This window comes from Bombina bombina, chromosome 1 (genome assembly GCF_027579735.1).
Source record: "Bombina bombina isolate aBomBom1 chromosome 1, aBomBom1.pri, whole genome shotgun sequence".
Classification (NCBI taxonomy): Eukaryota; Metazoa; Chordata; class Amphibia; order Anura; family Bombinatoridae; genus Bombina; species Bombina bombina.
In genome coordinates this window covers 1360609292-1360627076 of record NC_069499.1, presented here as the reverse complement: position 1 = coordinate 1360627076, position 17785 = coordinate 1360609292, and the positions used below count along the sequence as shown (strand labels likewise).

The 17785-nt window shown below is 41.0% G+C and overlaps 1 protein-coding gene across 5 annotated transcripts in view; it reads right to left on the bottom strand.

Annotated features, from left to right (window-relative positions):
• The window catches only part of LOC128650016 (phosphomevalonate kinase), a 227400-nt gene that overhangs the window by 161229 nt on the left and 48386 nt on the right, over positions 1-17785 (bottom strand). For all 5 annotated transcript variants that reach the window (XM_053703677.1, XM_053703685.1, XM_053703658.1 and 2 more), the window contains exons 3-4: positions 9108-9180; positions 8857-8918 (exon numbers count right to left, since the gene is read on the bottom strand). In XM_053703677.1, coding sequence (XP_053559652.1) covers positions 8857-8918; positions 9108-9180 — 135 coding nt within the window. The remainder of the gene's footprint in view (positions 1-8856; positions 8919-9107; positions 9181-17785) is intronic.

Sequence of the window (17785 nt, the reverse complement as noted above, 5' to 3'; positions counted from 1 at the left end):
TTTACGCCATATCTTATGGTAGATTTTCCTGGTGACAGGCTTCCGAGCCTGTATTAAGGTATCAATGACTGACTCGGAGAAGCCACGCCTTGATAGGATCAAGCGTTCAATCTCCATGCAGTCAGTCTCAGAGAAATTAGATTTGGATGATTGAAAGGACCTTGTATTAGAAGGTCCTGCCTCAGAGGCAGAGTCCATTGTGGAAGAGATGACATGTCCACTAGGTCTGCATACCAGGTCCTGCGTGGCCACGCAGGCGCTATCAGAATCACCGATGCTCTCTCCTATTTGATTTTGGCAATCAGTCGAGGGAGCAGAGGAAACGGTGGAAACACATAGGCCAGGTTGAAGAACCAAGGAGCTGCTAGGGCATCTATCAGCGTTGCTCCCGGGTCCCTGGACCTGGATCCGTAACAAGGAAGCTTGGCGTTCTGGCGAGACGCCATGAGATCCAGTTCTGGTTTGCCCCAACGATGGACCAGTTGAGCAAACACCTCCGGATGGAGTTCCCACTCCCCCGGATGAAAAGTCTGACGACTTAGAAAATCCGCCTCCCAGTTCTCTACGCCTGGGATGTGGATCGCTGACAAGTGGCAAGAGTGAGACTCTGCCCAGCGAATTATCTTTGAGACTTCTAACATCGCTAGGGAACTCCTGGTTCCCCCTTGATGGTTGATGTAAGCCACAGTCGTGATGTTGTCCGACTGAAATCTGATGAACCTCAGTGTTGCTAACTGAGGCCAAGCTAGAAGAGCCTTGAATATTGCTCTTAACTCCAGAATATTTATTGGGAGGAGCCCCAACCTAGAAGGCTGGCATCTGTTGTTACAATCGTCCAATCTGGCCTGCGAAAGGTCATACCCTTGGACAGATGGACCCGAGAAAGCCACCAGAGAAGAGAATCTCTGGTCTCTTGATCCAGATTTAGTAGAGGGGACAAATCTGTGTAATCCCCATTCCACTGAATTAGCATGCATAATTGCAGCGGTCTGAAATGCAGGCGCGCAAATGGCACTATGTCCATTGCCGCTACCATTAAGCCGATTACTTCCATGCACTGAGCCACTGACGGGCGTGGAATGGAATGAAGGACACGGCAAGCATTTAGAAGTTTTGATAACCTGGACTCCGTCAGGTAAATTTTAATCTCTACAGAATCTATAAGAGTCCCTAGGAAGGAGACTCTTGTGAGTGGTGATAGAGAACTCTTTTCCACGTTCACTTTCCACCCATGCGACCTCAGAAATGCCAGAACTATCTCTGTATGAGACTTGGCAATTTGAAAGCTTGACACCTGTATCAGGATGTCGTCTAGATACGGAGCCACCGCTATGCCTCACGGTCTTAGAACCGCCAGAAGTGAGCCCAGAACCTTTGTAAAAATTCTCGGGGCAGTGGCCAACCCGAAGGGAAGAGCAACAAATTGGTAATGCCTGTCTAGAAAGGCAAACCTTAGGAACAGATGATGATCTTTGTGAATCGGTATGTGAAGGTAGGCATCCTTTAAGTCCACTGTGGTCATGTACTGATCCTCTTGGATCATGGGTAGGATGGTCCGAATAGTTTCCATTTTGAATGATGGAACTCTGAGGAATTTGTTTAAGATCTTTAGATCCAAGATTGGTCTGAAGGTTCCCTCTTTCTTGGGAACCACAAACAGATTTGAATAAAATCCCTGTCCTTGTTCCGTCCGCGGAACTGGATGGATCACTCCCATTACTAGGAGGTCTTGCACACAGCTTAGGAATGCCTCTTTCTTTATCTGGTTTGCTGATAACCTTGAAAGATGAAATCTCCCTTGTGGAGGAGAAGCTTTGAAGTCCAGAAGATATCCCTGAGATATGATCTCCAATGCCCAGGGATCCTGAACATCTCTTGCCCACGCCTTGGCGAAGAGAGAAAGTCTGCCCCCCACTAGATCCGTTTCCGGATAGGGGGCCATTCCTTCATGCTGTCTTGGGGGCAGCAGCAGGCTTTCTGGCCTGCTTGCCCTTGTTCCAGGACTGGTTAGGTTTCCAGGCCTGTCTGGAATGAGCAACAGTTCCCTCTTGTTTTGAAGCGGAGGAAGTTGATGCTGCTCCTGCCTTGAAATTTCGAAAGGCACGAAAATTAGACTGTTTGGCCTTTGATTTGGCCCTGTCCTGAGGAAGGGTATGACCCTTGCCTCCAGTAATGTCAGCAATAATTTCCTTCAAGCCAGGCCCGAATAAGGTCTGCCCCTTGAAAGGAATGTTGAGTAATTTAGACTTTGAAGTCACGTCAGCTGACCTGGATGGCGAATCCGGAATTCTTAGCCGTTAGTTTAATCAAATGAACAATGGCATCAGAAACAAATGAGTTAGCTAGCTTAAGCGTTCTAAGCTTGTCAATAATTTCATTCAATGGAGCTGTCTGGATGGCCTCTTCCAGGGCCTCAAACCAGAATGCCGCCGCAGCAGTAACAGGCGCAATGCATGCAAGGGGCTGTAAAATAAAACCTTGTTGAATAAACATTTTCTTAAGGTAACCCTCCAATTTTTTATCCATTGGATCTGAAAAAGCACAACTGTCCTCAACCAGGATAGTGGTACGCTTTGCTAAAGTAGAAACTGCTCCCTCCACCTTAGGGACCGTCTGCCATAAGTCCCGTGTAGTGGCATCTATTGGAAACATTTTTCTAAATATAGGAGGTGGGGAAAAGGGCACACCGGGTCTATCCCACTCCTTGCTAATAATTTCTGTAAGCCTTTTAGGTATAGGAAAAACGTCAGTACACACCGGCACCGCATAGTATCTATCCAGCCTACACAATTTCTCTGGAATTGCAACTGTGTTACAGTCATTCAGAGCAGCTAATACCTCCCCAAGCAATATACGGAGGTTCTCAAGCTTAAATTTAAAATTAGAAATCTCTGAATCAGGTTTCCCCGAGTCAGAGATGTCACCCACAGACTGAAGCTCTCCGTCCTCATGTTCTGCATACGGTGACGCAGTATCAGACATGGCTCTAACAGCATTTGCGCGCTCTGTATCTCTCCTAACCCCAGAGCTATCGCGCTTGCCTCTTAATTCAGGCAATCTAGATAATACCTCTGACAGGGTATTATTCATGATTGCCGCCATATTAGCGTGCGTCCCCTGAGCGGGAGGCGAAGGGTCTGACACGTGGGGAGAGTTAGTCGGCATAACTTCCCCCTCGACAGAACCCTCTGGTGATAGTTCTTTTATAGATAAAGACTGATCTTTACTGTTTAAGGTGAAATCAATACATTTAGTACACATTCTCCTATGGGGCTCCACCATGGCTTTCAAACATAATGAACAAGTAGGTTCCTCTGTGTCAGACATGTTTAAACAGACTAGCAATGAGACTAGTAAGCTTGGAAAACACTTTAAAACAAGTTTACAAGCAATATAAAAAACGTTACTGCGCCTTTAAGAAACACAAATTTTCCCAAATTTTGAAATAACAGTGAAAAAATGCAGTTACACTAACGAAATTTTTACAGTGTATGTAATAAGTTAGCAGAGCATTGCACCCACTTGCAAATGGATGATTAACCCCTTAATACCAAAAACGGAATAGACAATGACAAAAACGTTTTTTAAACAGTCACAACAACTGCCACAGCTCTACTGTGGCTTTTTACCTCCCTCAATACGACTTTTGAAGCCTTTTGAGCACTTCATTGAAGTCCTGGATCATGCAGGAAGAAGCTGGATGTCTGTGTCTGTAATTTTTGCTGTGCAAAAAAACGCTAAAATAGGCCCCTCCCACTCATATTACAACAGTGGGAAGCCTCAGGGAACTGTTTCTAGGCAAAATTCAAGCCAGCCATGTGGAAAAAACTAGGCCCCAATAAGTTTTATCACCAAACATATGTAAAAAACGATTAAACATGCCAGCAAACGTTTTAAAATACACTTTTATAAGAGTATGTATCTCTATTAATAAGCCTGATACCAGTAGCTATCACTGCATTTAAGGCTTTACTTACATTACTTCGGTATCAGCAGCATTTTCTAGCAAATTCCATCCCTAGAAAAATATTTTAACTGCACATACCTTATTACAGGAAAACCTGCACGCTATTCCCCCTCTGAAGTTACCTCACTCCTCAGAATATGTGAGAACAGCAAAGGATCTTAGTTACTTCTGCTAAGATCATAGAAAACGCAGGCAGATTCTTCTTCTAAATACTGCCTGAGATAAACAGTACACTCCGGTACCATTTAAAAATAACAAACTTTTGATTGAAGAAATAAACTAAGTATAAAACACCACAGTCCTCTTACGACCTCCATCTTAGTTGAGAGTTGCAAGAGAATGACTGGATATGGCAGTGAGGGGAGGAGCTATATAGCAGCTCTGCTGTGGGTGATCCTCTTGCAACTTCCTGTTGGGAAGGAGAATATCCCACAAGTAATGGATGATCCGTGGACTGGATACACTTAACAAGAGAAAAGATTTTCACAGCAATAGGGAGGGCAGAATCCACTACATACAGAAAATGTGCGGGGAGAGGGGGGCCCTACAAAAAATGGTTTTTTTTTTAAAAAAAAGTAAAAAAATGTATATGAACAGCTGCCAGTACCTAAATAGTGGATACTAGTTAGAGGGGGGAGGGGATCAGAGAGGTGGGAGGGTAAGGGGGAATCCCTAAAGCTTCACATTGGCAGACTGTATGTCAGTACCTAAGATGGTGGTGACCAATGGGGGGTGAGGGGAGGTTAATCTCTACAACAGTGCTTTCCAAACTGTGTGTCGGGACACACTAGTGTGTCGGCAGCAGTGTGTAGGTGTGTCCCTGTTTCAGCACAAATTTTATTAAATTTAAAAAAAAAAATTAAATTGTTTTTTTGGTTTCTGACTTTCCACCTGCCTGCTACGCATATCACATGGTTGACACGTGATTGATAGCTAGTGGGTCACAGATCATCTTAACCAATTGGCACAGCTCAGTTGGAACTGAAACTATTACCATTGGCGGATTTGGCGGCACATTGGCTCCTGACTGCACGTATAGTCTCCTTAATTGGCTCGTGACTGCAAGTGTAGCCAGTGAGTGGGACAGCAGTGTGTTTGCAGCGCGGGCAGTAGTCAGTCGGACTCACAGAGCTCTGAGGGTGGCAGCTTAAACGCTGAGCAGAAGTCAGTGGGATTTTTTTGCAACTAGCTCCCAGTAGTGCATTGCTGCTCCTGCTCTTGATATATGGATAGGAAGTGGAAGCTTAAAAATGCTTGATGATGAAATGTGAGTGTCTTTATCTAATATTACACTAAATATTCAGAAACTGTGTTCATCCCATCAACCTAATACATCCCATTAAAATAGTAAGTAGCTATTGGTGTTATTAAACTTGTTTTAATTCTTGCACATACATACTGTTACTTGTAAATGCATTTTGTTATTATATAATTTATGTATGTGTCCGTATCTCTTAAAACAAGTTAGTTTAACCTCCTTTTTGTTAGTACAACTGAATTACTGTGTCGTGAAATGATGTAGGTCTACAAAGTGTGTCACCAACATGAAAAGTTTGGAAAGCTCTGCTCTACAATATAGCTAAAATAAGCCTTACAAGCTACCTGATTAACCCCTTCACTGCCGGGAATTTTAGAAGTGTGGTGCACAGCTGCAAATAGCAGCCTTCTAATTACCAAAAGGTAATGGAAAAGTTATTTCTAAACATAGTGGATCCCAGAGAAGTTTTTACAACAATTTGTGTCATGACTGCATAGAAATGTAAATCATTTCAGTGAGAGCCTCAAAGTTTGTGAAAAAAAGTTAACAATTTTTTTGAATTTGATTGCATTTGGCAGCAAAATGGTGGCATAACATATAACAAAATGGGCCTAGAACAATACATTGGATTGTCTACTAAAAAAATAATAATATACATAGTTATCACAGGTAAATAATAAAAAACAGAATTTATGTTTACCTGATAAATTACTTTCTCCAACGGTGTGTCCGGTCCACGGCGTCATCCTTACTGGTGGAAAATTGGGAAGCGGATTTTCTGAGTCGTCAGACATTTCATCCGGGGGAGTGGGAACTCCATCCGGAAATCTTTGCCCAAATTACTCAATTGTGGGGCATTCCAGACATGGATCTGATGGCCTCTCGTCAGAACTTCAAGGTTCCTTGCTACGGGTCCAGATCCAGGGATCCCAAGGCGACTCTAGTAGATGCACTAGTAGCACCTTGGACCTTCAAACTAGCTTATGTATTCCCGCCGTTTCCTCTCATCCCCAGGCTGGTAGCCAGGATCAATCAGGAGAGGGCATCGGTGATCTTGATAGCTCCTGCGTGGCCACGCAGGACTTGGTATGCAGACCTGGTGAATATGTCATCGGCTCCACCATGGAAGCTACCTTTGAGACGAGACCTTCTTGTTCAAGGTCCGTTCGAACATCCGAATCTGGTCTCACTCCAACTGACTGCTTGGAGATTGAACGCTTGATCTTATCAAAGCGAGGGTTCTCAGATTCTGTCATTGATACTCTTGTTCAGGCCAGAAAGCCTGTAACTAGAAAAATCTACCACAAAATATGGAAAAAATATATCTGTTGGTGTGAATCTAAAGGATTCCCTTGGGACAAGATAAAAATTCCTAAGATTCTATCCTTTCTTCAAGAAGGTTTGGAGAACGGATTATCTGCAAGTTCTTTGAAGGGACAGATTTCTGCCTTGTCTGTGTTACTTCACAAAAAGCTGGCAGCTGTGCCAGATGTTCAAGCCTTTGTTCAGGCTCTGGTTAGAATCAAGCCTGTTTACAAACCTTTGACTCCTCCTTGGAGTCTCAATTTAGTTCTTTCAGTTCTTCAGGGGGTTCCGTTTGAACCCTTACATTCCGTTGATATTAAGTTATTATCTTGGAAAGTTTTGTTTTTGGTTGCAATTTCTTCTGCTAGAAGAGTTTCAGAATTATCTGCTCTGCAGTGTTCTCCTCCTTATCTGGTGTTTCATGCAGATAAGGTGGTTTTGCGTACTAAACCTGGTTTTCTTCCGAAAGTTGTTTCTAACAAAAACATTAACCAGGAGATAGTCGTGCCTTCTTTGTGTCCGAATCCAGTTTCAAAGAAGGAACGTTTGTTGCACAATTTGGATGTAGTGCGTGCTCTAAAATTCTATTTAGATGCTACAAAGGATTTTAGACAAACATCTTCCTTGTTTGTTGTCTATTCTGGTAAAAGGAGAGGTCAAAAAGCAACTTCTACCTCTCTCTCTTTTTGGCTTAAAAGCATCATCAGATTGGCTTACGAGACTGCCGGACGGCAGCCTCCTGAAAGAATCACAGCTCATTCCACTAGGGCTGTGGCTTCCACATGGGCCTTCAAGAACGAGGCTTCTGTTGATCAGATATGTAAGGCAGCGACTTGGTCTTCACTGCACACTTTTACTAAATTTTACAAATTTGATACTTTTGCTTCTTCTGAGGCTATTTTTGGGAGAAAGGTTTTGCAAGCCGTGGTGCCTTCCATCTAGGTGACCTGATTTGCTCCCTCCCTTCATCCGTGTCCTAAAGCTTTGGTATTGGTTCCCACAAGTAAGGATGACGCCGTGGACCGGACACACCTATGTTGGAGAAAACAGAATTTATGTTTACCTGATAAATTACTTTCTCCAACGGTGTGTCCGGTCCACGGCCCGCCCTGGTTTTTTAATCAGGTCTGATAATTTATTTTCTTTAACTACAGTCACCACGGTATCATATGATTTCTCCAATGCAAATATTCCTCCTTTACGTCGGTCGAATGACTGGGGAAGGCGGAGCCTAGGAGGGATCATGTGACCAGCTTTGCTGGGCTCTTTGCCATTTCCTGTTGGGGAAGAGAATATCCCCACAAGTAAGGATGACGCCGTGGACCGGACACACCTATGTTGGAGAAACAGTGCCCAAAACATTTTTTCACCCAGTACCTCAGAAAATTAAACGATTTAACATGCCAGCAAAAACGTTTTAACATCAAATAAATGAAATGACATTAGAAAGCCTGTTGCTAGTCACTGCAAATTAGGCTAAAGTCTTATGCATACAGTATTATCCCAGTGAAGTGCCATTCCCCAGAATACTGAAGTGTAAAATATACATACATGACAGCCTGATACCAGTTGCTACTACTGCATTTAAGGCTGTTAGATTACATTAAATCGGTATGGCAGAATTTTCTCAGTCAAATTCCATTGTCAGAAAATAATATGCTGCTACATACCTCTTTGCAGATTAACCTGCCCGCTGTCCCCTGATCTGAAGTTTACCTCTCCTCAGATGGCCGAGAACAGCAATATGATCTTAACTACGCCGGCTAAAATCATACAAAAAACTCAGGTAGATTCTTCTTCAAACTCTACCAGAAAAGGAACAACACACTCCGGTGCTGTTATAAAATAACAAACTTTTGATTGAAGGTATAAACACCACAGTCCTCTCACACATCCTATCTATTAGTTGGGTGCAAGAGAATGACTGGGTGTGACGTAGAGGGGAGGAGCTATATGGCAGCTCTGCTGGGTGAATCCTCTTGCACTTCCTGTTGGGGAGGAGTTAATATCCCAGAAGTAATGATGACCCGTGGACTGACCACACTAAACAGGAGAAAAGATCATTAAAAGAAAAGAAAGAATGCTAAAATGTGCTGGTATGCTTAAAATGTACAGAAATATTGTATTAGTTTATTTCTTTATTTCACAAAAGTTCGTCATTTCCACAGAATCTTTTTTTTTTTTTTTTAAATCAGTCATATCCCTCATATTGTATTTTTTTTTAAATCAAAACTCTCATTATTATATAAGCTTTAATATATTAGCCCACGCTTACTTTTATAACCATTCCCATACTGCTCTGTTAATAGGTCAGATATTGTCTTACCTGAGTCTCTTTGGAAATGGAAGATCCATCTATGTCTGTGGTTTCTGGGCCTTGGGCAGTTGCTAAGAATGAAGCACACTACAGTTAGGAGTTCGATAAGCAGAACAGTAAGAAGAGAGTGGCTGTACAGCTGTAAGTAACAGTACTGTGCATAAGAAACTATAATAGATCATAGAATTTACACAAGATACAAATACTAGAGACAATATCAGACATCTGGTTGTGATTGAATGTTGCTGACTGTAAACTACCTGAAGACTTATCTGGTTCTTGTACATCATGGGTTTTCGAGTGCTCGGCTCTTAACGTCTCCACGGGAAGTTCCTGCAAAGAAAGAGAGAGATGCACTTTTGTATACATGTGGGCAAGTTTTAGTCTTATCTAGGGTTATTAAAAAGGGACAGGAAACCCCAAAATTTTCTTTCACTGATTTGTATAGAACATACAATTTTAAAGAACTTTCCGATTTACTTCTATTATCAAATTTGCTTCACTTGTTATACTTTGCGAAAGGAGCAGCATTGCACTACTGGAAGCTAGCTGAACACATCTAGTTAGCCAATCATAAGAGACAAATGTCTGCAGGCACCAATCATCAGTTAGCTCCCACTAGTGTGGGATATGTGCGTATTAGTTTTCAATAAGGGATGGCAAGCGAACGAAGCACATTTGAAAATAGAAATTAATTTAAAAGTGTCTCAAAATGACACTATCTGAATCTTGCAAGTTTCATTTTGACTTTCCTATCCCTTTAAGCTATGCTGTTTTGCATATGTTAAAGTTATCTTTATTATGTTTTAGTGTTCAAATCATTTTACACTTTTTAAAGACATGAAAACACGTCTAGAATACAGCAACTCCCACACGTCCCTCTAAAGTAAAACATTTAAGTCTATGAATGTATATTTTATGGACACTTCAATAACTGTTTGGGATCAACTAGCCTGCTTTTGCTTAACCCTACTAGACTGTTTTACACATCTCATTTGCAACAAATAGTTCTGCTTATTTTAGAGCATTGAGATATGAATGGGTTCCCTTCCTTGTGATATATTGGATTGTGGCAGTACAATCAGATCATTCTATACTCAGTGAACGGTGGGATCTGTTCTTTGGCTTTATTCATTCTGTGGCTCAATTTTCCTCAGGTGTAGAGTTTTATCTTGCTGGAGCCAGCTACACAGAACTTTTATTCACTTACTAATGCTGCAGAACTTGACGAATTGACACAGAATTTTGAAAGTATATTTTCAGAGGTATCCCCCCATTTATCCCTTAGTGGATAAGTTCCAGTCCATGGAGGATTTAATGATTAAAGGATCAGTCAAAACAGTAGATTTGCATAATCAACAAATGCAAGATAACAAGACAATGCAATAGCACTTAGTCTGAACGTCAAATGAGTAGTAGATTTTTTTTCTGACAATATTAAAAGTTATGTCTTTTTCCACTCCCCCTGTACCATGTGACAGCTATCAGCCAATCACAAATGCATACACGTACCATGTGACAGCCATCAGCCATTCACAAATGCATACACACTTATTCTTGCACATGCTCAGTAGGAGCTGGTGACTCAAAAAGTTTAAATATAAAAAGACAGTGCACATTTTGTTAATGGAAGTAAATTGGAAAGTTGTTTAAAATGGTATGCTCTATCTGAATCATGAAAGTTTAATTTTAATTGATTGTCCCTTTAAAAAGAGACAAAATTAAAGTGGGACAAGTGGACTTTGGAGCGGTATATTCGTATGGGCCTGATTCCCAGAGGCGTACGTGTCAGGAAGTTTCCCACTTTCCATATCGATGATACTGACTTTGTGGAAAGATGGAACAAGGCTTTATCAGAATGTTCTGTCAAATTAATGTATTTGATTATTGAGTTTAAAGACAAACAATTGTATGCTATAAGGGAAAAAATGCTTGTTTTACAAAAAGAATAAATTAGAGGTTAATTACTCTAAGTATGACAGAATGCTTAAAGACACAATTACAAAGATCAAGAAAGATTTGATTGAAATCATTAGATTATACTACTGGTCAGGTATATAAGTGGACACGTAGGAATCGGGGCAGTTCTAGGGAGAGGAACAATAAGAATAAACAGCACCCTAGTGGGACAGCCCAAAAGGCCAACAGTGGTAAGGCTAAAAATAACAAAAAAGTGGTTTTCTCAGACACAGACGTAGACTCTGGGGAGTATTCAGTAGGTACATCAGAAATATTAACAACCAGCACCATTGTTGAAAGTAATACACAAGTTAAATAAAATTATAAAACCAAATAATTCAGAAAGAGAAGGTATAGAGGTTATGAAAAAAAACAGGTGGTAAATATAATCAAACTGATGCCCCCCTCCAGGTAGTACAACAGAGTACTGCGTCTCAAAGAGATGCTGGTAGAGATGACACTGATTTTGAGCAGGTTTTTCGGTTAAAAGGGATACTGAACCCAAATTTTTTTCTTTCATGATTCGGATAGAGCATGCAATTTTAAGCAACTTTCTAATTTACTTCTGTTATCAATTTTTGTTCGTTCTCTTGATATCTTTATTTGAAAAAGAAGGCATCTAAGCTAAGGAGCCAGCACATTTGTGGTTCAGAACCATGGACAGCATTTGTTTATTGGTGCTGTCCAATCAGCAAGGAAAACCCAGGTTGTTCACCAAAAATGGGCCGGCATCTAAACGTAAATTCTTGCTTTTCAAATAAACATACCAAGAGAATGAAGAAAATTTGATAATAGGAGTACATTAGAAAGTTGCTTAAAATTGCATGCTCTATCTGAATCACAAAAGAAAAAAATTGGGTACAGTGTCCCTTTAAGCAAAAGCGCACCAGAAGGGGGAGGAGGAAATGTATCCCTACCTCACTATCAGCTGAGAAGGGGAACCAGGAGAAGCAAATACAACATTTAAAGGACCAGTTCACTCAAGAGAGAGTTTCTTAGCAGTAATAATACCTTATTAACAATCAAAATGAATGAATAAACATAACCACTGTAATATGAAAAGGTTTTTTTTTAAACTTTTTTAATTCTTTGCAAACTATCAAGCTTGAAGATCATGGAACGCCCTGATAAAACGGCTGGGCAACAGTGCTATATTAGCCCGCCACATGACCAATCAATTTGCGTGATTTGATAATATGCAAATTATAGTAATACACAAACTACATCTGACTGATAATGTGCCCCTTATGTAGTGTAGTGTGCACACTATTCTAGTTATTTCAGAGGCTCCTACAACTGTGTTATAAATGTCAGTCTTTATTAGGCTGTACACTAATAACGATTGGGTCAGTTTCTGAATGAGTAAAACACTCATGTTTCTTCATACTGTATCTCCTGCACTGCTGATGTTCACCCGGTGAACTGGGTAGTGAGCAGATGATGACTACGGTACTTGCTACAAAACAGAGATCATTGTATCTGAACTTCTCACCTTTGTATTTGTGCAGTCAACGACTGCATTTCTGTTGTCAAGCAGGCTGTGAGACTTTCTATTTTGTAGCAAGTATCGTAGACATCATATGCTATTTTCCCGGTCATGCCACTGGGTCGGCTCCAAGGGGGGCATTGACGGGCAATGCCCGCCAAAATGGAATGCTGAGCCACCTCAAAAAAATAATTTTGTTATTGTATAAATAAGTGTGTCATAATTCTGGAAAGGTGGTAACCCTATTTATGATACCAGTCACACCAAGTGGGTATTCACACAGCATATTGTGTGTGTATCACTTTCTCAGTGGATTGATGCTGACCTTTTACAAGCAACGGACATAAACTGTTCCATGCACAATGTGTGCAAACCAGACTCTTACAGGGAGACTATAGAATAAATCTCTTACTCGCAATGCGCCTTCACCTAGGGTAGCTGTGACACCAAAGCCGAACTGTAAACGTTCTCAAAAAACTTTGTAAACCAGTCACTCAATGGGAACAGTTTACAAATGATACCAGCAACCACTCAGCAAATTGTGTACATATCAATCATGATGTGGGTGTTCCCATTATAGTGTGTATATAGCAGTCACACGCAGTAGGTGTTCCCAGCATAGCGTGTCTATCTATACCAGTCACACACAGTGGATGGTTCCTTATACAATGCCAACCTCTTGCCCAGCCCATATGCATGTTGTGCTCAAGCTACAGTCCAAAGCCTGCACTGGGCCAGCAAAACAAGCAGTAGGGGAAGGAGCCCTTCTCATCTGACAGCAGCAGCACACTAACTAAGGGAATGCTTCCACTTTACATAAACATGGCAGCCCTCAGAGGCGCACACCGGTTGCTGTATCACAGTAAGTCCCAACCTTTTCTATTTACCATATTAACCGACCTTTGACCCTGCTCTGTGCCCGCATTATATACCCACCGGGCAGGCGGGCAGCATTCGCTCTGAGCCTGTGGCTGGCATAGCGGGTCACTCACGACCTTCTACAGGCAAAGCGTGTGGTTTCCTGATGCTAATATATCTTCACGTCACGCATATTTTATGTTGTTTACTAACATTACCAGCTGATTACATGAACCAGTAGTTTACTCTCCATATGCATTTGCTTGATATATTCACTATAGTCTCAGTGCAGTATGGATTAAAAGTGCTTCTGTCAGATGCTTCTGTTGCAAGTGTATTTGAGTAGAAACGTTGATCTCACTCTGAGTGGTAATTGCACTGTCAGTGTAGCATTATTTTATTTCTCTTGTAAGGGATGTCCCCTCACTCTGCTCTTATTTTGACTCTCATACATGCTTTGTAAAAAATGTGTGCCCCAATTACTATTCAGTATAGAGGGAATTTATGCTGAAGATAATCCACTTAAAAGTCAATACGAGTTATCCTCTTGGACAATGTTAGAAGTTTATAATTGGTCTATAAAGAGTTGCATCTCAGTTTAGATATGTTTTGAATAATTTCTGCAAGGAAGGTTTTATTTTACTGTTTTAGAATATGTTTACTAAGGCTGATAATTTGTATATATAGTCAGTAGCCCTACACTTTGATCCCATAATTTACCCAGCTTCTACCCCTGAGATACCATTGTTTGTTTTTCAGTGAACTCAAACGCTAGTTTTACATTATACATTAGAAGTACTGATATCAGTGTTTTACTTTGGCCATTTACTATAAAATGAGTTCCTCCTATTTAAGTATTATAGCTTCATAGTAAAATCTAGGGATGTCGAGGAAAGCAACGCTTAAGGTTTACACAGTATCCATTTTTATTGTAATCTGCTAAAGTTGACATATACTCTACTACACCAGCTGCCTGCGGCTGGGGTGGCTTGGTTGTTGTACCCCTAGACAACATTTACTTATTGTGATCAGTTAATCAGAGGTACCTTCCTTAAAACTCAGGTTCTCGCTTAATACACATTGCAGTAGAAAATATACTAAAAGACATAAGGAAGTATAATATTTAATAGGGGTTCTCTAGTAGCTTGATATTTTCAGCATGTATGCACGTTGTATGGCCCTACTATTAAAATATGTTCACAATTATATATAATGTTCTTAACTCCTAGCTTATTAGACCAGTTGGGGTTTCACGCTGTATCTCTGCTCTAAGTTTGTTCTTTTTTTTATTTTTTAAAGTCTCTATCTACTTTATTTATGCAAACAAAAGAAACACATGTAACTAGCATGTTAAACTTCCTTGATATGTATACAGCACATACCTGATATATAAACAAATCAATATGAATTTTTTTTTTTAGATATGAAAATATGACAGCCCTTTTCTACAAATATGCCTAAACTTTATTATAAATATTTTTGTCTCTCCCTCTACTAGTTATACCTACTAGCTATTCTGTTATTTATATAGTCCTAAGGGTCCAAGAGTGGCCCTATATATTATATTACTACTACATGTCCCCTACTAAGCTCCCCTACTGATAGAAGTTAAAAGCCAAGGCCCAAGAGTGGCCATTGTTTTCCATATGGGGAATATATACCTATATTACAAGTTGATTGAAAATAGGGGTCCACTGGATTATTTCATAATGAAAAAAAAATATATATATATATAAAAGGAGGTTCATCACTTGAGACCCAAGAGTGGTCTCTTCACCTACTCTACCTTCCATAGATTTATATTTTATCTGCTGTTAGAGAGTCCAAGAGTGGCCCCATGTACCAGTTAGGAGGTATACAATTCATATGGGCAAACAATATTTCTACTTAAATTTTTACAATATGTCATATAGACCTGCATTGTATGTTCTCTTTTCACATTGGTTATATGTTTTGTAACAAACGTTTTGTGCATCTTCTAATGACACAGTCTGTATGTATGCCCTGATTTAAACATCAATAAAAAATTAAAATAATAAAAAAAAATATAGCTGCAAGCAGCGATAGAGGTGGCCATGCGCATCGACATTGCAATGACATACAAGCAGCTAAGTGACAATATAAAGCTTTATAGAAGTTTTTACTATTCTAACATTAGCAGTTGGAAAGAAAACACATTTTCGAAATTTTTGCGTTTTTCAAGATGGCTGCCCCACCATATGACCAATACTTTCATCACGATCAGATGTAACTCTAGGTGACAATATATGGTTATACAGCAAATTTCACAGCTTTAACATAAGCGGTTGGAAAGAAAACACATTTTCGAAATTTTCGCGTAAACCAATATGGCTGCCACAGCTTGGGACCAATTCCTTCAACATGAACAACTGTGACTCTAGGTCACAATATAAGGTTATACAGCAAGTTTCACAGTTCTAACATAAGCAGTTGCAGAGAAAAACAGAATTTATGCTTACCTGATAAATTACTTTCTCCAACGGTGTGTCCGGCCCACGGCGTCATCCTTACTTGTGGGATATCTCTTCCCCAACAGGAAATGGCAAAGAGTCCCAGCAAAGCTGGCCATATAGTCCCTCCTAGGCTCCGCCCACCCCAGTCATTCGACCGACGGACAGGAGGAAATATATATAGGAGAAATCATATGGTACCGTGGTGACTGTAGTTAGAGAAAATAATTCATCAGATCTGATTAAAAAACCAGGGCGGGCCGTGGACCGGACACACCGTTGGAGAAAGTAATTTATCAGGTAAGCATAAATTCTGTTTTCTCCAACATTGGTGTGTCCGGTCCACGGCGTCATCCTTACTTGTGGGAACCAATACCAAAGCTTTAGGACACGGATGAAGGGAGGGAGCAAATCAGGTTACCTAAACGGAAGGCACCACAGCTTGCAAAACCTTTCTCCCAAAAATAGCCTCCGAAGAAGCAAAAGTATCAAATTTGTAAAATTTGGCAAAAGTGTGCAGTGAAGACCAAGTCGCTGCCTTACATATCTGGTCAACAGAAGCCTCATTCTTGAAGGCCCATGTGGAAGCCACAGCCCTAGTGGAGTGAGCTGTGATTCTTTCAGGAGGCTGCCGTCCGGCAGTCTCATAAGCCAATCGGATGATGCTTTTAAGCCAAAAGGAAAGAGAGGTAGAAGTCGCTTTTTGACCTCTCCTTTTACCAGAATAAACAACAAACAAGGAAGATGTTTGTCTGAAATCTTTTGTAGCCTCTAAATAGAATTTTAGAGCACGGACTACGTCCAAATTGTGTAACAAACGTTCCTTCTTTGAAATTGGATTCGGACATAAAGAAGGTACAACTATCTCCTGGTTAATATTTTTGTTAGAAACAACCTTAGGAAGGAAACCAGGCTTAGTACGCAAAACCACCTTATCTGCATGGAACACCAGATAGGGCGGAGAACACTGCAGAGCAGATAACTCTGAAACTCTTCTAGCAGAAGAAATTGCAACCAAAAACAAAACTTTCCAAGATAGTAACTTAATATCTATGGAATGTAAAGGTTCAAACGGAACCCCTTGAAGAACTGAAAGAACTAGATTTAGACTCCAGGGAGGAGTCAAAGGTCTGTAAACAGGCTTGATCCTAACCAGAGCCTGAACAAATGCTTGAACATCTGGCACAGCTGCCAGTCTTTTGTGTAGTAAGACAGATAAAGCAGAGATCTGTCCCTTTAGAGAACTTGCAGATAATCCTTTCTCCAAACCTTCTTGTAGAAAGGAGAAAATCTTAGGAATTTTTATCTTATTCCATGGGAATCCTTTGGATTCACACCAACAGATATATCTTTTCCATATTTTATGGTAAATCTTTCTAGTTACCGGTTTTCTGGCCTGAACCAGAGTATCTATCACAGAATCTGAAAACCCACGCTTCGATAGAATCAAGCGTTCAATCTCCAAGCCGTCAGCTGGAGGGAGACCAGATTTGGATGTTTGAATGGACCCTGAACAAGAAGGTCCTGTCTCAAAGGTAGCTTCCATGGTGGAACCGATGACATATTCACCAGGTCTGCATACCAAGTCCTGTGTGGCCACGCAGGAGCTATCAAGATCACCGAGGCCCTCTCCTGATTGATCCTGGCTACCAGCCTGGGAATGAGAGGAAACGGTGGAAATACATAAGCTAGGTTGAAGGTCCAAGGTGCTACTAGTGCATCTACTAGAGTCGCCTTGGGATCCCTGGATCTGGACCCGTAGCAAGGAACCTTGAAGTTCTGACGAGACGCCATCAGATCCATGTCTGGAATGCCCCATAATTGAGTTATTTGGGCAAAGATCTCCGGATGGAGTTCCCACTCCCCCGGATGGAATGTCTGACGACTCAGAAAATCCGCCTCCCAGTTTTCCACACCTGGGATGTGGATCGCAGACAGGTGGCAGGAGTGATCCTCCGCCCATTGAATTATTTTGGTCACTTCTTTCATCGCCAGGGAACTCCTTGTTCCCCCCTGATGATTGATATACGCAACGGTCGTCATGTTGTCTGATTGGAACCTTATGAATCTGGCCTTTGCTAGTTTAGGCCAAGCCCTGAGAGCATTGAATATCGCTCTCAGTTCCAGAATGTTTATCGGGAGAAGAGACTCTTCCCGAGACCAT